Source organism: Citrus clementina, unplaced genomic scaffold, assembly GCF_000493195.1.
Source record: "Citrus clementina cultivar Clemenules unplaced genomic scaffold, Citrus_clementina_v1.0 scaffold_2, whole genome shotgun sequence".
NCBI lineage: Eukaryota > Viridiplantae > Streptophyta > Magnoliopsida > Sapindales > Rutaceae > Citrus > Citrus x clementina.
The window spans coordinates 29045089-29069618 of record NW_006262688.1 but is presented as its reverse complement, the minus strand read 5'-3'; the positions used below and the strand labels follow the sequence as shown (position 1 = coordinate 29069618).

The following is a 24530-nucleotide window of genomic DNA, read 5'->3' as shown; positions in this document are numbered from 1 at the left end:
CACATATAGTTTCTAGTTTTTAGTAGAAAAGTCCTGACTACTGTTACTCCATTATTTTACTTTGGTGTTTTCTTAACAACGAAATCATCTATAATTGGATTATATTTGTAATTATTGATTCATCTTTAAAATGCAACGAACTTAATATTTCTTAAACATCAACTTTTTTATTTATTTATTTCACAGCTAATATATATCATAATTACAACTAATATTTTTTTGCCTTGACAGTTAATGTATTTATCTTATAAAAATTGTGGGTTAAGAATTTATAACATTTTCATATTTAATATATCTTTATAATGAGTTCTTTTCTAGTGCAAATGTCTTTACCTTTTTTAAATGTAGATTCGACTTAACACTATATGATGTTATAATAATTTTATCATCATTTCTATACCAACATATATAGTAAAATCCCTCTATGGTTATAATATTAATATGAGGAGATTATAATTTAGTAGATGCGTGGTTACAAAATATTATTATTTTGATTTAATTATCCTTGATGCAAATGATATGGAGGTAAAGTATGCACTAAAATAATTAATGCCAAAATTAATATATAGATGTTGATAAAAAAGATGGACATAGTTTTAAAAAGTTAGTACACATATTTTTATGTACGGTACGAATATGCAAGTTGTCTTAAAAGTTTAAATGTATGCATTGTCTTTAATATTTTTTCTCAGTATAAACTTATAAATACTATATAATTAATAAATTGGTAACAACTTCAAAAAATAAACCACATCTCAAATAACTTAAAAAAATATTTTAATCAATTTTAAACCTTTAATGTATAATAACATGTACCTCTCTACAATATACAAATGATTATTACTATATAGAGACAAGTTTCTTAAGAAGATGTTTAGAAAAATTATAATTTATTAAAATATAGAATTTATTTTTATTTATAACTAATTTAAATTAAGAACAAAATTTATTATAAGTGTATAAAGGTTATTCTTACATAAAGAATTACTATAAAAAAGTTTTATTACCGTGTTAAGTCGAATCCATATTTTTTAAAAAGTATAGACATCCATACCTTAGAATAATTATCTCTCTAATTTTATTGTATGCCCCAGTAAAATAAATGCAGTGCTAGTAAATATTTAATAAGGCCGTGAATAGAAATTAGGAAAGATCAAAATAGCAGGAGCCTCTTAAGCGAATTGCATATTAAATCCTTATTTGTGTTTGTGGAAAAATCAGGGACCTAGATGTAATTATTTAATAAAATAAGATTTAAGGTTTGTCCAATTATGTGGCAGAAAAAGATTGGGTGTATGGTGGAGATCTACGCCACGTCAGAAAGGTGCGCAGACCTTTTTGGACAAAGAATAAAGATAGAGACGGCTGAGTCATACGAATAAGATGCGAACGGTGTACAGTTGTATTTTGAGAAATGTTTTAATCAACAAACTGGGGTCACTGATGAGTCACTCGATCAGACGGAGTTAAATTCTCATGATCCTCTAATTTCATTTGATATTTCGCGGCGGTCGTTTCAGTGGCGGTTAAATGCACTATATTATTGACACAATGACACGTGGGGACAGCTTATGGCTTTGTTTGTGGAGGGAGGGAAAATATTTGTAGTGTTTGGGTTTCTACTTTCTAGAGCCTTGGGCTTTACAGCTTACCGATTACGTATTATTTGATTTTTGCGGGTTTTTGGGATTTGGTGATCTTATACATTAGTGGCTGGTGGTCCCTATTTTCCACCACCGTCAAGATTGTGATCAAAATCAAGCGACACGAGGATCACGAGGTTTTGTACGCTTCCACGAATCCAGTGGTCCAAGTTAAGAAAAAATTACACGGTTAGGTAGAGTGCTTTGTGCTCTTTGTGCTCTTTGTGCTAAGAGTCTTTGATAATGATACTCCTTATTCATCCATTGTCATATATATTATTATGATTGATTAAAATACGGCCGTGAAAAAATATATTTGAAAATAAATAATATTTTTTGAACAATCAAATTTTTTTCTCATATTGATTTTATTATAAGAAAAAAACCTTCAATTGTTTTAGTATTTTTAAATATTAAATTCAGATAATTAAATAAATTTATATGTAGGTTCAATTAGACATAGTAAATTGCCGAGCAACACAACTTACTTTACGGAGCACAATTATGAACTTATAATGCTTGTGAATGAATTTCAGGTTGTAAATTAATAAGATTTATATGTCATGTCACAAGACAATACCATTATTCATAATTTTACAATACATAAAGTAAAAAATATATCGTAAAAAATGTTAGTGTCCTTTCTTTGATTTAAAATATGGGAAGTATCCATTAATAAACTTGATAAATGTTTAGTCCCTGGATTGAAGTCGTGCCACATCCACGCAGGTCAAATATTTGAATATGTTCATATTGACTAGTAAAATTTTCAAACGAACCCTAATCTTGTCTTAGTCTAAAAACTGCAATCCTGCCAGATGTACATAATCGTTTCCCCCGATTTTGAATAAATGAAACTATCATTTATATCTTTTGACAGAAACTCTTACAAGAAAAATTAATTCAATTTACTTCTGGAGGGCATGATTCTTCTGGGAAATTGGCTTATTGTCAACTTAGTATCTTGTTTGAATGGTCTCCCATTTGATGAACAATTTTTTTTTTTTTTTGTTTGAACGAGAAACATGCGAGTATTATATATATATCAGTGAAAGATAATAATAGTAACATGTGATTAAAAAGTAAATGTGATTTTCTTTTTTAGATAACTAAAGGAAAAAAAAAAAGATTGTGCATAATCTCAAAAGAGATTTGCATTCCCGAATATATAGCTGATATTGATATTGTTTCTTAGCTGTTCAACAGATTAAATTGAATTATTCGACTATAACATCAAATTTTTTAAGAAAATTTTTCAAACCTAGGTTGTACGTACTACCTCAATCCGGCATCTTTTTTTGTTTGAGTATTGAAAATTATCAGGCATAAATATTTAGTCATTATGATGGTTAAATAATAATAATAATAATAATAATAATAATAATGATGATGTTATGTTACGCAAACGTACCTTAATTATTGTATCATTGAATAAAAATTGACTATGTCATATCTTAAAACAAATTAAATTTGCCGACAACTTCTTATATCATATTTAGTGTTGAGATTTTGTAATTACAACTATTATGAAAAAAAATTAAATGTCGGGTAAAAATAATTTTTTAAAAATAAATTAAAGATATAATAAATTTTTCAATACGACTACCTAACTTTAGTTGAATTAACTAATACTTTTTGTTCTTTGTTTATGAGATGAATGATGCGAGTATTCTTAAAATTATACAAATATAACTGAGCAAAAAACTAAATTAACACGAGAATATTGATTTTATTACTAACTAGAACAACTGGAAAAAAATTAAAAACCAATAGTGACAATTTTTTGTTTTAGCTTTTATAAGTTTAATCGTTTCAATTGCATATTCTGCTAGTGTCTTCATCGTTTGCGAATAATACACTATGATTTCAGCTCCTTCGACGTTAAAATGATCACTAAAATATGATATCTTCACTTTGGTTGTCAATTATCTATGCAAATTTAATCAGTGTCATTATCGACTTATTTATTTAGAAGAGCGGGTGATTAATATATTTAATAATGCGAACAAGAAGTTGATTAACTTTTATGATCATTTGGAAGGTCGGTCGTCAGACACATTGCATCGATCCACCAGCATGAACCGACCGGATTATACCTAAAAGTTCAAATATCAATAAAAAAAAAACAATTAATTAAAGGTCGAAGATGGGTCCTTTACATATGTTTTTGTTTTCGTATTAGGTAGGAGGTTATTATATTATATCATGTAATTAATTTATTATTGTTCAACACTAGGTTTAATAATTTAAAACCAGGGATCCTATCAAGCTCAACGAAGGCAAATATATATTATAATATTTATATGTGCGATGCATGGAAGATTAATTATTATTACGTTTGACATAATCCATTTTAGTCCATCGTTCAAATATTATTCCAAGGTCCCTGAGCCCAACAGGCAACAGCGTTGATGGCGATTAGGGATGACAATTGTACCCGCAAACCCACAAACCAACTCAAACCCACCCGCCAAAACTCGCCCGTTGCGGGTAATTTTACCCGTTGCGGGCGGATTTAGTATTATAAATTAAAACCCGTACATAGATGCGGGTGAGTTTGGTATTAACCTTATATCCGGTGGATACCCGCATGAATATCCACCAAACCCGTAATATTTTTTCTAAATATTTTTAATTTAATTTAAATCTAAAAATGTATAAAGAAAATAATATCATTAATCAAATTACTAAATAGCCAAAGGCTCAAAGTTGTGTATATGTATATGTGGCCCATCTCCTATTCTAAAGTCATAAACTAAAGAAAACTAAAGGTATTTCCCTTCGAATTAGTATTTGAAAATATTAATCTTAATTATTATTATAGGCATTGTGTTAGATGGGTGCTTATGGTGGTGAATGAAATAAATATCTTCTCTTGGAGCTTATTTTAAATGATAATATGAAATGTAATTATTATTTTTAGATACTAGTTTGTGCTTTTTAAATAGATTTGAGTAATTTATACTTAAATTTGAGAATTTGTGTTGAATTGATGTAGAAATTTTAATTTTTCATTTACATTGTTTAAATATAAAATTGAGTATGTTATATGGAATTTGAGGTTATTATTATAAATTTATATATTAAACATTTATGATTTCAAATACGGAAACCCGCAAAAAATCCGCCGGATACCATTGCGGGTTTGGTAATTATTAAAACCCGCTGCGGGTGAGTTTTTTTAAAAAAATTAAAACCTGCTGCGGGTTGCGGGTGAGTTTGGTAATTTAAATTTTGTGTGAGTTTGGGTTTGGTAATGGCAAACCTGCTGCGGGCGGTGCCCATTGCCATCCCTAATGGCGATATTAACACCGCTTGTCCTCCTACTAATCCTCGTCCCGCCTCTTTTTTGAATAAATTCCACTACAAATTTTATGATTAATATATTATTTCTGTAAATCTTTCTTTATTGCCTTAAATAACCTTTATTTATTCGTACTTCAACGTTCTCCTTAAAGTTAAACATATTCTTCTTACCAAACTAATCATATTTCTAAAAATTTTACAACACCCTTTTTCTTTTTGCATTATTTTTAACTAGAGAGAGAAAAAAAAAAGAAACTATTAACTATATAAATGGTGTTTTATGCGAATAATACGGGGGTGCTAGGGGCTCCATAAACTAATTGTGAAATGAGCTGTACGAGGCCCATTTAGTAGCCCGACTTTTGAGGCAAGTCGGCCTGCCAAGCCCACTAGATGAAGTCGAAGATCACTTATGAAATGCATATAGAACTCTCATAATTAGAGTTGGTAAAATTTGACACGATCCGATTACCCGATACGAACATGACATAAATAAATAGGTATGAATAGTCAAATTTAACACGATTATTAAATGGGTCGGGTCTGGGTCAACACGATTTTTTTTCGTGTCGGGTTTGGGTTAAAATTCTTGACCCATTTACCCGATCAATGACCCGATTATATTTTATATTTTAAAATAATTTACATATTCTTATAATTAAAACTCAAATATTAGAGATGATTTTCTTTTTTTTATTCTTTAAAAGGGTGAATATAAACACAATGTTTTATTTATAAAATTTTACATACATTTAGAGCTTCAATAGTGTAAATGTGTAAAAATTGATAGACATGTATATTTTATAATATTGATATATAATATTATATATATATATATATAATTAAAACCTCAATAGTATAAATGTGTAATATATTGGTAGATATGTATATTTTATAATATCGATAAATTATGTATGTATGTATGTATGTATGTATGTATGTAGTTATGTACATACGTATGTATAATAGTGTGTAAATATTTGATGTAACTTTTGTTCAATATATAGATATTAAACGGGTTATTGGGTAACCCGATTATTTTTTCGTGTTGGGTTTGGGTCTCAATATTTTGACACGATTATTAAATGGGTCGAGTTTGGGTCGACCTAAATTTGACACGACATGAACACGACCCGATGACCCGTTTTTCTAGCTCTACTCATAACCATGCGAATTTATTAGAGTTGAAACAACAATGTTTATGATTACAAATTTGTGCTTTAATATAATAATATCCGAATGCCCGCACTAAAGAAAGAACTATTATTTTATTTTAATATGACGATCAATTTGCTTTTATTTCATACGTAATTGGGATAATTAAGAGAAATTCTAGAATACATCTGTTGTGTTACAACCAATTAATGCATGCATGACATGTGTAATTGAGTCTAATATAACCACCACTTGCATGATAGTTTACAAAATAAATGCATACATATCATGATATTATTTGCTGTTGTATGACTGACATGGTACAATAGATATATTCTAGAATTTCTACATAACTAGATGCTTGTTCACCGCTTAACACCATACCCCCATACACCAACTGACCTAGTTGCGGGATTTCATCTGAAAAGAAAATGAACCGAAGCGAAAAAAGCGAAATTAGAATCTTGATAATTAATATATTTCTATTAAATTCATATGCAGAATCTTTTCTTATACAGTTTGGAATGTTCCTGCCTTTGATGAATCCAACAACGTTACAATCATTTTAGCCAACTCAAATTGTTTTCCTTCTTAGGTTCCTTTCCTTTCCTTACCAAGCACGTAGATTCATATCCTGACGCTAACACTTTCGATTTCAACATTGAAAAAGAAAAGAAAAGAAAAGGATTATCAGTTGTCACATTCCAAAAATGACAATCAAATGTACAAACCAAAAATACAAGAAAGTCAGTCGTCTTGTACTCTTGTTCACACAGTTCACACCAACCCATCATCAATAACGTTTCGGTTTCTTCTTCTATTTTGTTTCCTTTACTATATCTATAAAACAAGCAAGAGAAATCCCGTATAAGAAAAATAAAAATGGAGGGTCTCAGGGCTTACCAGATTTTAACTTGTGTCTCATTTTTTGTTCTCTTTCCATTAATTCACTGTTGGGGCAATGATGGGCATGTCGCAGTTTGCAGAATTGCTCAGGTTTTTTTAGTTTTTGTATTATCCTACTTGTGTATTGTCAGTTTCCAGGCTTTCCTTTAATTTCTTTTGAGTCATTTGGTTTATGTTCTGTTTCCAGTCTCGGCTGAGCGAAGCAGCGGCAGATGCGGTGAAGCAACTGCTTCCAGAATCAGCAGATAATGACTTGGGGAGTGTGTGCACGTGGGCAGACCATGTCAAGTTTCATTATCATTGGTCTTCTGCTCTTCATTTCATTGACACCCCAGATAATCTCTGCACATACCAGTACAACAGTAAGCCTAACGACTTATAGATCAAGTTTAACTCAAGACTCAATGACATGTTTCGACACGCTGATGTTTTTGATCTTTAGGGGATTGCAAGGATGAAGATAGGGTAAAAGGAAGGTGCGTTGCTGGGGCTATTAACAATTACACGACCCAGCTTCTCAGCTACAACTCTGCTTCTTCCTCTCATTCTGAATGTATATCCTCTCCTCAAGCCTTTTGTTTTTGTTCTTGTTACAAATAGTTCATGATTTTTGATGAACCCCCTTGTGGCCCTTTGTCTCAATCTCTCCGTTAAAGACTTAACTTTAATACGAGTGTCGGCCACTTATCTAAACAGTTTTCTTCTTGGTGGACGATATTCTATGTTGTAATCAGATAACCTCACAGAAGCACTACTCTTCCTTTCTCATTTTATCGGCGACATTCATCAGGTAAGATAATAAGAACGCAGGTTTATTCGCTGCATTGTGTTAAATTTATCAACAAGAACGCATTATTAGCCCAGCATAGATGGTACTATTCATCCAATTTTTGCAGCCTCTGCATGTGGGATTTACCTCAGACAGGGGAGGTAATACAATTGATGTCCATTGGTACACAAGAAAGCAAGTTCTTCACCATGTGAGTGAGACTCATTTCCAAACCACTACGCAAGTTGGTTAAAATTTTAACTGTATACTAATTTTAAAGCATACAGGTTTGGGATAACAACATAATTGAAACAGCAGAAGAAAGGTTCTATAACTCAAATATCGATGGCCTTGTTGATGCAATACAGCAGAACATTACGGTATCTCACTTCACAAAATTTTGCCAGCTGAAAATTCCTTTTCAGTACTTGAATTAATATTTTTATCTTTGTACTCCATGATCTATTTTAACATTTTTCTCTTGATGATAATGAAAATAACAGACTGACTGGGCAGATCTAGTAAAAAAATGGGAGACTTGCAGCGCAAACAATACAGCTTGCCCCGATGTGTACGGTCCTCAACCTTTATATAAGATTAATTCGTAGCAAAAAGAAACTAAAACGAAATTAGATAAACATTTATTGTCCCAAAAGCCCCATTTCAGGCCAAAAATCTACAATGAGAACGACCAATAATATATAATTGGAGTTCTTTCTGCAGGTATGCATCTGAAGGTATCAAAGCAGCCTGTGACTGGGCATATAAAGGGGTAAGTGAAGGATCAATACTAGAAGGTAAGCAGTAAATTCTTGTGAAATTACCATGCATCGTCATAATCCATTCCTGTATATTGGAAAAATAACATAGAAAGAGCTTGCAGATGAATATTTCAACTCTCGTTTACCCATAGTAAAACTGCGGTTAGCTCAAGGTGGAGTTCGACTGGCAGCCACTCTTAATCGTATCTTTGGATGAAAAAATATTTGCTTCCACCTGGTTTATCAAAGCATGCCTCAAGATTTGATCGCATGGAGTTATTACGAAGTTGTATAAGTGAACTTAATTTTCAGTTTTGGGCGCACTGCTTGCAAATGTTGAAAATGTTATTCTTCGAAAGTGTGATAGAATTCTGCGTACAAAGCTATTACTCTGTTAACTACTTCTGAAATAAGCAGGCTCTTAGCATTCACAAAAGACGTCCCACGTAGTCATTCCAAATTAGATAATGCAAATAATTTACATCTGAATATCATATCAGACAATATTTTATCCAAAATAGATTTCATCAGGCATAAACACATGCAGAACACTGATTAGTTCTGATTTGGACATCTCGTTCCTCATTGTTTCTTCACTACCAGAACAGGACATTTCGCATTCTGAATGCAGTAATCGCTTACGCTCCAGATCAAAGACCCGTAGGAAACTGATAGCGCCAGCTTTCACTATTATAGTATATGATATAACTATATTGTTGAAGCTTTTGACTCTTTACCAAATGATACTCACGAATCTTGATGAATTAAGCTAAATGAAAATGAATCAGAACAAGAAATTTATAACCCAGAACAATTCCAGAAAGATTGCACAAGATAGTAATCAAGCAAGTTGTGAAGAAAAATCTGCTCTCTTTTATTGATCAAAAACACTCACAATACAATGGATTTTACAGAAGACGTTACGCAGATCAACAAATGAAGAAGAAAGAGCTCATGCATCAGGTGCTGCTGGTCAGCTCATTTTAGTGCTGGCGTCTCTGGAAATATAGTAACAGAATATAACTAGTTCTGCCACATTAGCACCAAAACATCATTTAGCCCCCTTAACTAAAGTTAAACTGAAAAAATGCCCCTAAAATGCCTTTCATGTTGCATTTGAGTCCAAAAACTCAGATGCCTATATCTTCACATTCTTCACCTTGCAGCTGATTTCAGTTGATCCTTCAATAAAGCAGCATCTAAAAACCTTCAACCAACTACAATTCACTCTTGAATTTAGTTTGACCTGGGCAAGAGCTAGTGGAGAAGTATTCGGTGAATAGCTTTGAGGGTGATTGTATGTTTTTTTTTCTTTTTGGTGTTTATGTGTTGTTTTGTTGTTGCGGTATCGTTGTGTTGTGGTTATATTGTTGTTCCAATTAGGATGTTGTTCACAAATAGTCCCACCCCCACAAATACATATACTTTATACATTAATGGTTCATTTGCTAATCGATATTGAGAATCAACTTGAATCGAAATGAGAAATATAGATCAGAATAAATTATTAACTTTAGTTGTAGAAATCGGAATCAGAATGAGCCGTATGGCCATTGATGTATTTGCATTGTCTTAGAACCAATGGATCATTGCTAGTTATTAAAATGATCTTTGTTAATTATTGTCATTATTTATTTTAATAGTTGTGAATAATAATTACAATAATGATGATGATTAGAAAGTCTTCTTATTTTGTTAGGATTCTATTTCGATTCCAAGTTTAATTAGGTTAGTAGATGAGTTTTATTACAAAATAAAACACTTTGATAGTACAACATTTTCAATATATAGTAAAAAATCATCCGGGTTATGTATGAAAATCATTCGTTGTTAGCATAATAGTCGAAATAGTAAGTAATAGAATTGCATTGGCGTGGTTCTGCTGGAATAGAGCGTAATATTAAGAGTAATAGATTGCTTCTGGTAATTAATTTGTGAGCTCAGTGTCTTTAATTAATTGCTACCATGGAGAAGGACTAGGAGAGCGAGGTATCACTTGGAGTAATATTGACAATTCAATGTGGGAAAAAGGGAGTTATATATTTATGGTATTTGTATTTTTTATGGTTAGCTCAAGGCACTTATTCCACTTAAATGCAAACCCAATTACGGCTGCAATTATGGCTTCTAGTGATATGCTCATTCTCGTAGCTGCAATTGTGGCTGCAATTAGGTTATCCTTTTCATGATTCCAGTAGCTAGCTGTTGATTTGCAACTGGCTTCACCACCAATAAATGATTTAATTAAGGCTCTTTTTTAACATTCACTCAAGACGTTCCACATATAATCCCACACTAGATAATGCAAATGACTTACATTTGAATGATCATATCAGACAACATTTTATGGAAACTGATTTCATCAAGCATAAACACTAACAGAAGATCAGTTCTAATTTGGACATGTAAAGTAAAATCTCCTTCCTCATGGTTTCTTCACTACGGGAACAAGACATTTCGAGTTCTAATGTAGTAATTGCTAACGCTCCCTATCAAAGCCCCGTAGCGGACTCTTAATGCCAGCTTTCAATAATGACATATATTATTTATAACTATATTGAAACAAAGAACCTAGTAATACAGGGAATTGGATATATAGTAGTTTCATTTTGCATCCAAATCCAGATTGCAAAATAATCACGTCTGATTTTCATTTTTTTAGTTATTGTCCATTATTTGTATCCAATCTGAATAGTCTGTTAACTTAGTTTACGATATGTCCTGTCCAAGCCGTGAGCATCAAAGAAATAATGTTTTCCCAGTTTGAAAAAAACTAGAAAACAGTAGTCACCATATATATGTATTTTATTGAAGTTACAAGAGGAAGAACTAATTAACCTCTTGATTTTTCCAAGGCCATGTTCACCTAAATTAAGTAGATTGACATCCACTTTCTGAACTGCATTTCATATGGCCATTGTAGGATCCCATACCTCCACAACCATCTCTGCTTTTACCTGTAAATTAGTGGAAAGCAATAAGAATTAACCTTTTATTTTCACACGCTCTGCTTTGGCAATCAGAGAAAATAATAAAACAAAGAAAAAATGAGACAAATATAAATGCTGAGTAACATTTTTCCATTAAAGAATCAAAAGACATAGCCATACCCCTTGACTAGAAAGAATGTCCTTTACTTTCTGCAAAAAAAGCCAATGTCAGCTTCCGTTGTTTTTCTTCAGCAGAGTTGACAAAATCTTGTGCTGTGTATGCAAAAGATTAGAAACTTGTTACCATGAGTTCAATACCTAACAGTTACCTTACTTCACATGCACAATATCAAATCAAGAAATTTTTTAGACAAAAGAAAATAGTTCATATACAGCTAATCCTCAAGGTTGCTTGAAAGTTGAGAAACGATTAGGAGTGTTTATGTATGTATAAAGACCTAACTGGTTAAAGCAGAAGAGTACAAGCGAGCATAACCAAAAGGTGCGGTAAACACGAACTTGGACTTGGTGGGTGGCTGTGCCATGAAGATAATTAGTGGAAACTTGGATATTGATTCTTTGAGATTGTCAAGAACCCACATGAGCGCATAGTGACTCAGCTCGCTCTCATCAATGGCCACCATCACCTTCCTTTCACCCACTCCTTCCGCAGGTTCTGCGGCTACAATGACCTCTGCCATCTTCTTCTCGGGTTGTAGAACACGGATAGACAAATGGTTCCAAAACAAATGCGATCACATTTGTAAAAGAAGAGTGCGTAAAATGAACATCTAGGTTTTTAACTTAACTGCTTGATGGTGAAGACGCTGTTTTGTGCATAAGCTAGCTGGTAAATAAGGAGGCCGGTGTTTCCAGATCATAACTGTCAAGTCAAATGATGAAGTGGACTCGATATTGAGGATATTTTATGCAGTGTAGTTTGGATAAGGCTTGTTTTTACTTTGGATTTTCAATTATATTAACCTTTTTGTCTTAAACTTATTCAACTTACGTTCCCATAACCATAAGGATGTTCGGTTGTGCTCTGCATTTTACTCTCTTCCTTTTTTATTATTGCCATATTACGTATAAAAGGTTGGTGGTTGTTCATAAATCATAGTTGTCAATGAATTGGATGCAAAGTGATTATTACCTTTGGTGGCTTCGGATCTCTTCCAGTTTCTTGCCGTCAGTATTTAAATCCCGACTCCTGCCGGCACTATGTACGCTTGTTGAGAACAAAACATCGTCATAGAACAACGCATTCTTTTTAATTTTTCCTACTTTTTGAAGGAGGGGAGGGGGGCTTTGAGATGTTAATGAAACAATACAATGACAGTCAATCCGTGCCCACTCGTTTGAAGAACGTAAATTCAATTATGATCCTTTCACAAAAAACCATCAGAGATTCAGAGCAAAGAGATGCCATTAAGACAATGAGCTTTTAAACTTAATGTATGTACTTGGTAAGGTATCAACGGTGAAAGAAGAGTAATTGAAATCTCTCGGCACTTCCAATAAGGCAGTCGAAAGAATAAGATGCACACGACAATCCATCAAATATTAAAACAGCAGCCACCTTAACTTACTTGAACCACTTTATTTATAAAGTTACAAACTCCATATCTTTATACAACACTCAATTTCCACAACATCAAACTCAATTTTCACAACATCAAACTACATTTGAACAAATAATTAATTTCACTTTCCTTAGGCTAAGTTGGTAATGACCGCTTAACTCAGTTTTTGATTCCCTCCAGGTTACAGCTGAAGATTCAGTTTCTTATATCTTGCAAGAGTGCATTCATTCAACTGGCTTCTTCACCACAAGCACAGGGCACTTGGCATTATGAACACAGTAATTGCTAACACTTCCCAGGAAAGCCCTGTTGCAAAAAACGCGCATTAACATCCAAGATGCATAAACATGCAGCTGCTAAAGTACAAATTAGCACCCAAATCCAAGACTGCCCCTGCTGGTGATAAGATGTGATGTCAAAGAAGGGTCTTTGCAATGCAAGCACAGAGAGGCAAAGTTGATGGAAAGGTTTAATGGGTTATATAGAATGTAAGCAGAAGGAATCCCTTCATATTATACAAAGAAAGTGCAGCAACTTAAGAAATTTGAGAATGGATCTATTGACGAAGAGCTATGTATATCAGCATATAAGTGACAGCTCTAACAACTTACGTCTATTGTCATAGTTTCAGACTGTCAACATTGGTAATGGAACCCCACATAGTAATTCAGAGACTATGTGAGAAGGATTTATTATTATTTGCATAATGTATCCTATACCCCAAAATAGATGGTAATAATTTCTTTGTCGAAGAATATTATTTAGGCAACTAATCCTAGCACCAACATATACAAAACCATGAGAAACCAACGAATCAGCTCTCCAAAAGTTTAGACTAACCTCTGTATAGGTCCACGGCTATGGCTACCTACTATAAGTAACTGGATTTTGTGCTTTTCTGCTGCTTCACATATGACATTTTTAGGATCCCCCATCTCTGTCATTGTCTCCGCAACAACCTGAACCAAGGCAAATAACAAATTTTAATATACAGCATATGAGACTAGTTTGCAAATTCTTAAATTTTAAAAAAAAAATTCAGCATTTAAGAAAGTAACAGAAGCTTAAGCGGCATCATCACACATAAGAATTCAGTTTTACCCAAGTGTTTTTCATTTATAAAAAAATACGATATCCAAGTAGAGAGGATGGTATCCCAGAAACACATACCAACGCTCAACATGATATCAATAACTTCATATTAAAAGCACAAACAAATGGAACGGAATTGGTAAAAGAATTTCAAAACCATTTTTGCGTGTATCCCTTCTTCAAATAGGTACAAAACTATATAAACAAAGAGAAAAATAATTCGTTAAATCACCCTAAGCAACATGCAAGAATTTAGACAAAAGTATCAGCAAATAAAAATGTACCCCATGCTTAGCACAAATCTCCTTTGCTCTCCCCAATAGAGCCAATGCAGCCGTCTTTTGATTTTCTTGCATGGACATAAGCAAGTCTGGAGCTGAAAGTCACGAAATTGAACTAAATGATAGAAATTAGAGTAATGCTGCACATAAAAAGTTGTCCCAACTGTTGTGAGAAATGACATAGCACACGTTCATAGGTGCCGCTTAAGTACATACGTTACAGATTCTGTATGTAACGCAGCAAATGAGGAGCATCCACGCGTTGCAGGAGAGAGGAAAAGTTGTTGGAACTTAGCTGATACAAGACTAATTTCCATTGAGCTGTTACATACAGAGTCTGTAACGTAGTTTTGTCCACATAACTAATAATGGTATAATCAAAGTCAACACTCCACATCAATTGTGATAGTGATTAGCCAATCAATCAATCAAAGATTGAAATTCCCCAAAGGCAGCAACAGAATCAATCTAATCAAGCAAACAAATCAAATATTCAAAACAAGATAAGATACAAAGAAAGAAGAAAAAGGAGACTTACGAGCAGTACCAAACATGGAAGCCTGAACATAAATAAATTCATTAGGCCGAGCAGTAAAGATGATAAGGTCAGACTTGGAGATCGCATCGCCTAGATTTTCAAGTGCCCATTGGAGAGCATAGTGGCTACACTCACTCTCATCTATAGCCACCATCACTTTCTTCTTGTCCATCTCTTTTTACTCTCTTCCTTTTCTTCCTTTGGTCTTTCTTTAGGAATTTTGGGTTTCAGAGCCAAATACTTCTAGTTCGATCGTGGGGTAGGCTATTCAAAGCAGATGATATTGTCTTTATAGCAAATCTCAACTGGCAATCAAACCAACCACGTGTCAACCAGCTGGTGTAACAGGACCAGTCTAGATGTTTGTACTGTGTACGAGTGTGCGTCACCTTTCTCAGGTGTAAATCTTCTAACACCGCTTCAAATATCTGACGAAAGTCCCTACATTTTTAAGTTCACCCATCTTCAATGCGTTAAAAGAAAAAGGAAGGGTGAGGGGGGGGGCGGCTCAGGTTTCTATATTTTATTTTAACCGTGTATAATATGTTTATTGAGATGATTTTAGATTACACGAGACAACTGAAACTGAAATAAAAATTTCAAAAGTTAAATAAGAAAATTTTTAAATTTTGTGATAGCATGATAAGACAAGATCTGTGGAATTTTTTTTCCGAAGGATAATATAACGTAAAGGCTATTTTTGTAATTAAAATAGAAAAGAGGGTTTTATAAGAGTTTTGGAGGGGTCTTATCCTAACTCAATTTCTCATTATGCACTTCATATTCGGTCTTATCCTTTCTTCACGGGGTCTGATGGGTTCATCTTAGTTACGCAAACTAATTTTCGAAGCCTGCTAAGGCTTATTTTGTGAAATATTGGCCCATTCCCAAAGTGGAATGTATCAGTTTGATAATCCTTAACCTCGTTGTTAGAACAGCAGTGGAAATTGTAGTACAATGACATCACCACTCTTGCGTTATCATTTGCATCAGATGAACGTATAACATGAAAATCTGGTATGAAGCCTGAGGTCGCATTTTTACACTCTTCAAAGACATAGGTTTGATTGCTTATTATCCCAAAACACAGCCAAGAAAAATTTCACGCATCAGACATCAGTGAAATAGTGGGATAATCCTATGAGGGTTAAATTTTCTTAACAAACCTGTCCTGAGAAAGAATGTTTGAATGTAGATTGACTCTATATTTAGCCAAGAACTCTTTCCACAAAGTAATTGTCGCATTAAAATCATTTAGGCTCTTCTTGGCGAAGGAATTGAGCAATTTTAGATCTCATCTCCGGTGGAATACGGACTGGACGGTAGTTTTTGTCAAGCCAAACTGCAGTGCCCTTAGCCTCCAAAATTGGCTGCACAAGAAAGTTAAAGAGTGCTTACTGAGGATCATGACAGTTTCTGAAAACTATGTACAACAGTACAAGTGCAGTTCAGGGTCACAACTACAAACCTCATGATTTGGAAGCTTAAAGATGAAGTGATCAAAGATTAAGCGGACCGCTGAACCACCAGAAATCCTAACCTTCACAACAAACTTGTCCCCACTCTACTAGCAAAACACCATGAGAACAGATACACACATGAGATACAAAATGTGTGGGAATCCTCCAATAAATTAGATAATTCTATAACAATTTTCAAAATGCAAGGGAGGTTTTCAATGGATTTCAAAACCAATGATTTCTATTTATATTTTAGTCAAATGTCGGTACATGACAATAAAAGCTTCACCATAATATCTAACTCAAAGAAAAGCAAGGAACCAATCAGGTGATCATGGTGTTGTAGCATAAGGTATAGTGCCTTACTTGTATACCTAAATATATCGATAAGTAAATAGACAAGAGGTTTAACAGTCATAAGTTTAAATATCAAGGCATACTCTCAGAGGTGCAAGGAACTTGAGTGACAACTCTGACAGCGCCAATGATTCACCAGTGCGGGCAACTTCGTCGCAATTGATGCCAATCCTTTCAAAAAATTCATGCCGACCTGATTAACATATATTAAGGACAAATGTTCACTCTATGTCAATAGTGTTTTAACAACATAAAATTAACAGAGCTATTCCTTGATATGTAAACGATATTCTTTTAGTCAATAAATAGAAGAGAAGAGGTGCATTGGCATACACACACAAATGCATGATAGGCAGATAACTAATGGCGGCCACGTATACAAATGATAGCATATGCTAGTCTGGACAACATAATTTTTACTAGATGAGCTACTTTGACAAATAAATGACCACAAGGATATACTTCAAAGCCATCAACTTAATACTAACCACCAAGTGACGGAACACATGAAGATAAATGAATCAATGATAAAAGAATCACTATGTTTGAGGTTGAAATAAGATTTTTAAACAACAATATATCACAAATAAAAAAAACTATTAAAAGCTATTCTGCTTAAAAAGAAACAGCAAAAGCCACAGAAAGTGACTCCAGTGTGTTTAGTAGAGGCTATCATGAAGGAAAATGGAGACAGTCACAACAGTGCACCGCATGTGAATTGTTGACAAGGGAAAACTCAGACTGAAAGGCAAGATCAGGACGAGTGGGGGAGGGAGCGAGAGAATTGAATGTTGTAAATCATGTAGTGCAGAAGAAAAGAGGCGAAGTTAAAAACGAAAAGCTGATAAACAGATGCGTCAATGCGAGCTAATTTATACTCAAGATTCTGATGGCAAACAACAAACTCATAATCAAAAATCAAAATACAGTGTCATCTTAAGCTATATAATGTCAAGCAAATGAACACTGAAAAACCCGATCTAATAGTAGAGACAAAAATCATTAGTCTTTAGGATCCCAAAACACCGGCAGTATCTAATATATTAGTGAAGAGATGAAGCGCAAGGGCCATCAACATCTAAGCAGCAACCAATACTAAACACTTAACAATGGTAAGCAATGGTAGTGCAAGGCCTATCAACATCTAAGCAGAAATCAAAACTAAACACTTAACAATGGTAAGCAACGGTATAACAAATCCAAGATTAAGCAAACACTTACAACCAATAAGTCCCTCAAATTTTATACATTCTGACAAAATTAATTAGAAGAGAAAAAGGAAAAAAATTCTTACCATGTTGACAATAACTAGCATAGACAGCATTGTTGACAACACCATATTGGTCCAACTCGTAATCTCGGACTTGAAGCTCAACATCATGAAACTCACTCATTCTACAAACATAAAAGCTTATAAATTTTTTGGGTGATATCACATAATTACAACAAAAATGTAAACTTTATGCCCAGACTACTAAATTTTAAGCGCAATAAATTTATTGCAGAATTTCCATCAGAACCCCTCAAATAAAATTGCTTAAAAAATGCTAATGGAAGTACCCTTTGCCACCATTGAGGTCAAGGAATGCAGGCGAACGGCACCTCCTCACTGCGGCTAGCGATCGGAGAACACGTGGCGGCATCAGAGGCTGAGTGGTCGGAAAGGCGACTGGTGGGGGAAGAAACGGAGCCTGAACACGTGCAGTCGGGAATCTCACGTTGGCAGGAGAGATAAAAGCCTGCAACATTTCTTCTTCTTCGAAGATGGTGGAGAAATGGGAAGTTGGAAATTTAGTAGATGATTTATCATTATGAAGCAATGGGCGAAAAAATCCATGCGACTCTGTTTAATGCTCTCAATTTTTTTAACATTCACGTGTAATTGACATTCATTGCGGAACATAAATGACTAACTCATAATAGTTTTTCACTCGAGTGATATTTTGTTAAATTCTAGGGACCATATTAATATTTTACTGCACAATAATTAATGATGGTACAATTACTATTTGCTGAGGGTCTTACTGAGGGGCTGTGCGGTAGAAAAAAATTATAAGTATTAAACAAAAGTGAGTAATATATAGTAAATATAAAATTTAAATAATAATTTTGATAAAATTATTAAAGATATAATAAATTTTTTATTATACAAATAAAAAATTATATTAACATAGCTTAAAAGTTACAACAGTTATTGTTTATTAAACATTTTAGTATTGTAACTTTTAAGTTATAACTGTCAAATTTTAATCCCAAATGCATCCTAAGTATCTCAATTTTACTTCCGCATTGAACACTAATTACTTTTTATTTTATTTATCCATTATTTTCAGTTTATATGTGAGAGTTTGTATAATTAGTTTATGGGTGGGGCGGGACTATGTTAACTATATTATTGATATGCTGAAATTTGTTTGATACATTGAACAATTTTTATTTTTTTTTGTGAGAAGGTTTACATTATTATTATTATTATTTCCTCAAAGATTTGGCTAACCAGGGCTTACCAACTCCTCCTAGTGCAGACACGCTAGCTATGGTGCCTGAGCCTGGGCATTGTGGTTGTAAATAAAATATTGTCCCTACCCTTTGAAAAAGGAAAATGCTATTTGCACACAAATGAGCACAAATTAGGAAAGATCAAACGATTCATGCAATCATGTTTAGCTAAACTGATTTTACAGCACATTCACAAATCACGATCACTTGGGCTTGGGGATTTGATTCATTTTATAAATTAATTTTACAAACTAATATTTAATTAGTAAGAACTAGTAGAGATGAATTACCTTAATGGGTTTCTTTGCGCCAGTGAATCATAATTAATAAGAACCCCCTGGCTGATGTGGCTTTCTCCTCATGATGGAGTTGGATCATGCAGCATAATATTATTTGACCAATTATATCATAGTCTAACACGTGGAACGTGATGAATATGATGAGGGTGGACAAAAAGCAATAATATATGCATGAGAATTCAAATATGTGATCTTATCTGGGTGATGTACGTGGTGTTACTGTTCGTGAATCATATGAAAGAAAATAAGAACTACTGCTAGCTAAAATGATCCTATGGCTGTGAGGGAGGTGTTGATCAGCTTCACTCAATTCTCTTGTGGGAAGCAGAATATTATTAACGTGGCCCTATATAATTCAATCTGTCTTCACCCACCCAACTTCTTTCATAGATTCATTGTACTTTCTTTTCCGTAACTACCATTATTTCTCAACCATATACAATAGATGTTTATTTGCCAACATAATTTAAATATATAAATGTGACTAAATCAAACTGTGGGATCCATGCATTATCTTTATGTATATAGCTTATCAATATCATCATTGATCGCTATCATGGTACATGAAAGGGATCCCATATAATTGTTGATAAAAATTAAAAGTAGATTCATGTGTCTTTCATTGGATAAAGGATTACATATATCTAGCAACCAAATTAACAATTTGTATCTTTCTCGATGTCCTTGACAATAATCTGCTGACTTTTGATACTCAATATTCGATAACGAAGATGGAAGAGACTAATCAAACATTAACCAAATCCAATCAATAATTACTAGTGGAGTACATGCATTAATTATATTTATACGGGAATTAATACGAGATTACAGTATCCTTGCTTTTCTTTATAATTATTGTTTATTGCCATAAGCATATATATGGTGTATACAACAAGGTTTAATTTGCAACTTCTGTTGATAAGCAGGAACATAGGAAATTTATATTTAAGTCTTGCATTCAAAGAGACCAAGCAGAGTGGAAGTAAGAAGGGCCTCCATACCCTTCTCTCACCATCCTCTCCATGTCTTGTGCATCACATTCATTTGTCCCCTACAACATAAATAGATATTAGTCGTTAATTATTAGATTTACTCCCAATTTATAAATCATTGATTGATTAAGTAAATCAGCTTCATCATCAACAAAAGAATCAATTACATTTTCAAATTATTCAAGAAATCAAAACATATATTATAAGAATTTGTGCTCAAGGATTTTAGGTCTACCGGCATTGTTTCTGTTGTATCCAGCTCCGAGTTGAAGTCATAGTACATACTTGCTGCTGAAAGCTTCATGGAGAGAAACTAGAACATGTACAAAATTGGCAATACATGTTACTCAAATATTAATGTAAAGAAAAGACGTGATAAAATTTTATATATAGTTTCGGGCGGCATAGAAAAATTTCTTGACAAGGATGCACCTCAATTTGATTCTGCAGAGATCGAACATAATTAATAATAACATCCAACATCACTGCCATTCCCATTGTCTGCACATTCATAAGACAGATATTATTATAACTTGAGATTTTTTTTCTTCTTTTTTTAGTGCAAAGAATGATAACAGCAATTCTTACCTTGTAGCATCCTGGAACCAAGTCCTGTAAGCATCTCAGCCTCTCATTTATTCTCTCTCTTCTCACCTAGAATTAAGATGCATCTGCTGAATCATATATTTGTATATATATTTCTATGTGATATATATCTTCAAATTAAATTATTATTTATTTTAATATAATGAGAAAAATATTCGGATACATGATATAAACATACCCTTTCAGCCAAACTGTGACTGTCAGTGGCTTGACCTCTTTTTGCTCTTACATGAATCACTTCTTTTGGTTTCTCCACCACTCTCTCATTGTTTCTCTTTCTTTTTCTTCCACTCAAGCCCTGCATGCCAGTTCCCTACACAAAATAAACGACTCAACAAGAAACGATAGAAATAAATTAATAAATAAAAGAAAGACCAGTAATTAATTAACCTTATTATTTACACTTAAAAACCCACTTCCAGAAGCCGGAGTGGGAGACAAATTCATAAAACTTTCAACACTATGCGCCGCCGCCTTCTTTCCGTTACTGGTATCATGGCTGAAATCAGCTATCAATCCTATGGAAGGAACAACTAAGGCTTCACTTTGAATGTTGTTATCAGCAAAGCTCATGCAAAGCTGAGGCTGTTGATGATGATCAAAAAAGCTGCCATTTGAGAAAAAACCCATGACTCCAGCAGGCTGATCATCAGATGTGTTACGATTCTCTAATGCCATTAGACAAGTTTAGCAACTCTTCAACTCAGCGCTTTACAGACAAGCAAGCCTTAAGAAACTTTCTCTTACTCCCAATCTCTTGATATATACATGTATATAAAGAGTTGCATGTTATCCAATTTGATTATACGACCTCTTGTATATAGCAATTATGGGTAACATATAATTTTCATATTTCTTTTCCATGATATGATTAAAAACTAAGAAGGAAAATAAAGGTTTTCAAAATTGTTGCCATTTGTCAGTTTGCTATTGATATAGTGATTGGGCATCTTTGGTAGGTCCACATTAGTTGATATATCTAGTACGTAGGACCACTTCCAAGACTTTGATTTAATTATGGTCGAAATCAAAGATTCAATATTAATTCATGGCCTTGGCATGATAGTTTCTTGGAAACGACATGATTTTGATAATTGATTTTGGGGAATGGTTTTAGTTGCTTTTTGGTATTGAGGTGACGTGGCTTTTTAAGTCACAATTGTTATATAGAGAAAAAATTTGTAACTATGAAATAAGTGTAGAGTAAATATGATTATTTAAAAATTGTTTTGATAAAAATAGTAAATAGGCTTTTCAATTTTTATTACCATACAATTATCGTAACTTCTAATATATATATTTGTCCAACTACACTACTAAATAAGGTTTTAGTACTACAAAATAATTGATTTCATAATGGTGTGACATTTGGCCTTATTTCACCACGTAACCATCTATATAAATTTCTGAATGATATAGTACTTCTCCATTGCTAAAGTTAGTACTGTTAGCTAAAATACAAATACTTTAGCTATTTTCTAGTAAAACAAAATACTACATTATTGTTTTGCACAAAGCAGCAATATGCTATGATAAAATAATAAATAATGTATATATTGTTCAAATTCATATTTTATAAAGTATGGACATTGGCCCTATAAACATTTTTGTTAAATTTATTTGTTGATGACTATCCATATGAAAAGTTTTATGTCATTCTTTAAAGGGTTTTCTTTTACAAATTAATATAAATTCACTTATATAGATGTGAACAATATAAGAGATCTTGGATTGAATATGCAACTATGAAGTCAAGCCAAGTTTTTTTTTACTTTTCCTTCCCCACCCCCCCCCCCCTCCCCCCCGCGCCGGGGAAAAAAAAAGGGCAGCCTTTGTGATCTGCCTTGTAATCTAACTGATAAAATTGCGATTTTCAAGCATCAAATAGACTTTGATCATATTGTGTATTTGTGTTAAATAATCATTAATCTAATGACCTTACGTTAATAGATTCTCATCAAGAACACGTACAGTCTTGTCAATATGCACAAGTTTGTGACTCCTACACTTCCGCATAGGTCATATGTCCATATCTAGCTAGGGCATAGTAGGGTTACTTTTTTCTCCTCTTCAAGGCTTTCTCGTCTTTCATATTTCAATGATAATTCTGGTTCTAATCTTAATTCCAAATGCCTTCATTTTCAACTTGAACTATCTCTTCATTTAGTTTGCAATAATTTGTACCTATAATTTGGCCATTTTGGGGTGCTCACAATCTAAAGAGTTGTTTTACAATCATGAGAAAAATCTGTTTAAAACAGTAATTTTTGTTCATCTATTGCATGCCCTAGATTTTCAGGATCAAAAACCCTCTATGTGTATAGGCCTCTTGAAAAATCCATCCCAAAGGAATAATGCCACAATTTCTCTGATTGGCAGTTTTATTTTGAAATTCTTAACGACCCAGAATAGCATATTATTAACTAAGCAATTTATGAAGCAATATTTTGTGAAATGGGGCTATGATTCTTATGTCTCCTTTGCATGCAAGTTTATTTAAAGATTGCGGATTCTTAATGTCAAATTTGAATTTTTTCAATGCCAAACCATCCTCATTTGTTGGAACTAGAAGGTAGATATGGTTCAGCACATTGACAAAAATTTTGCCCTAAAGTGAAAAGTTTATGGGATGCGTGGAGACTGTCCACATCCTCATTAACAGGTTTTAATCGAAACCACGAATTGTTTGCCCTTTGATTATTGACATTTGGTTAGGCCAACACTCATTCAAATTCCAAAATCATCTAATTTTAACAATAAAGAAATTAATAATAAAAGCTGAAAAAAAAAAGTTGCTAACCGAAACAAAATATTGAATTGGGATAAAAAGTTTATGGAGCGACTAACCGACAATTACATGAAATCACTCTAATTAAATTAAACGAACAAAACTTAACATTGCATGGTAATTTTTTAACATCAAATTTCATTATAATATTTTAAAAAATGTGAAAGTGCAACCAAAATTGACTTTAAAATTAGATGAATCTGTCAAATAAATTTGAAAACAAAATTATCATATACATACTAGCCACTAGCTAGGAAATTTAATTATTCACCTAATGAAAGAGAGGTGAGAACTACATAATATATCCAAAATTTTGATTGACTCTAAAGACTAAAATTCTCTAACTTGGGATGGGAAGATATATACTAAGGGTCTATTTGATATTGAGGTTGGGTAACTGTAACTTAAAGTTAGGGAACTTATCATTACACCACCTCTATTTTGTTTTATGTTCATCCAACCACCACAAAATTTTAACATGTTCTCTGCACCACCTTTCTTTTTAAATTTGTATTAATTAGCCACTTTTGCACTAACACCATTAAATAATTAAACGAAATGAAAA

At 33.1% G+C, this 24530-nt stretch overlaps 4 protein-coding genes and 1 long non-coding RNA gene across 6 annotated transcripts; 1 reads left to right on the top strand and 4 right to left on the bottom strand.

Moving 5' to 3' along the window:
- The first annotated feature begins 6986 nt into the window (after positions 1 to 6986).
- Positions 6987 to 8865, top strand: LOC18050913 (endonuclease 2). The gene is made up of 9 exons (XM_006448395.2): positions 6987 to 7100; positions 7198 to 7372; positions 7453 to 7563; positions 7745 to 7800; positions 7907 to 7990; positions 8067 to 8159; positions 8283 to 8350; positions 8503 to 8576; positions 8663 to 8865. Exons 1-9 carry the CDS (start codon positions 6987 to 6989, stop codon positions 8755 to 8757), a joined length of 870 nt encoding a protein of 289 aa, XP_006448458.1. The 3' UTR covers positions 8758 to 8865.
- A 2238-nt stretch (positions 8866 to 11103) lies between these two features.
- On the bottom strand, positions 11104 to 12420 carry LOC18050912. Its single transcript, XR_002907263.1, has 3 exons — positions 11934 to 12420; positions 11651 to 11743; positions 11104 to 11497 (listed from the first exon to the last, which is right to left on the bottom strand). It is a non-coding gene; the product is annotated as an uncharacterized LOC18050912 (long non-coding RNA).
- Positions 12421 to 13050: 630 nt separating this feature from the next.
- LOC18050911 (universal stress protein A-like protein) lies at positions 13051 to 15402 on the bottom strand. Its single transcript, XM_006448392.2, has 4 exons — positions 14965 to 15402; positions 14430 to 14521; positions 13894 to 14012; positions 13051 to 13359 (listed from the first exon to the last, which is right to left on the bottom strand). Exons 1-4 carry the CDS (start codon positions 15134 to 15136, stop codon positions 13278 to 13280), a joined length of 465 nt encoding a protein of 154 aa, XP_006448455.1. The 5' UTR covers positions 15137 to 15402; the 3' UTR covers positions 13051 to 13277.
- A 678-nt stretch (positions 15403 to 16080) lies between these two features.
- On the bottom strand, positions 16081 to 18617 carry LOC18050910 (acyl-acyl carrier protein thioesterase ATL3, chloroplastic). Its single transcript, XM_006448390.2, has 5 exons — positions 18342 to 18617; positions 18076 to 18176; positions 16865 to 16974; positions 16433 to 16528; positions 16081 to 16334 (listed from the first exon to the last, which is right to left on the bottom strand). Exons 1-5 carry the CDS (start codon positions 18527 to 18529, stop codon positions 16215 to 16217), a joined length of 615 nt encoding a protein of 204 aa, XP_006448453.1. The 5' UTR covers positions 18530 to 18617; the 3' UTR covers positions 16081 to 16214.
- A 1802-nt stretch (positions 18618 to 20419) lies between these two features.
- Positions 20420 to 21974, bottom strand: LOC18050909 (transcription factor bHLH75). Of its 2 annotated transcripts, none has more exons than XM_006448388.2 (6): positions 21568 to 21974; positions 21356 to 21490; positions 21160 to 21225; positions 21004 to 21072; positions 20807 to 20884; positions 20420 to 20630 (listed from the first exon to the last, which is right to left on the bottom strand). In XM_006448388.2, the coding sequence occupies exons 1-6, from the start codon at positions 21853 to 21855 to the stop codon at positions 20538 to 20540; spliced, it is 729 nt and encodes a 242-aa protein (XP_006448451.1). In that variant the 5' UTR covers positions 21856 to 21974; the 3' UTR covers positions 20420 to 20537. The 2 variants fall into 2 exon arrangements, with proteins under 2 accessions (XP_006448451.1, XP_006448452.1); XM_006448389.2 differs by having other exon boundaries at positions 21356 to 21475.
- Between the last annotated feature and the right edge of the window lie 2556 nt (positions 21975 to 24530).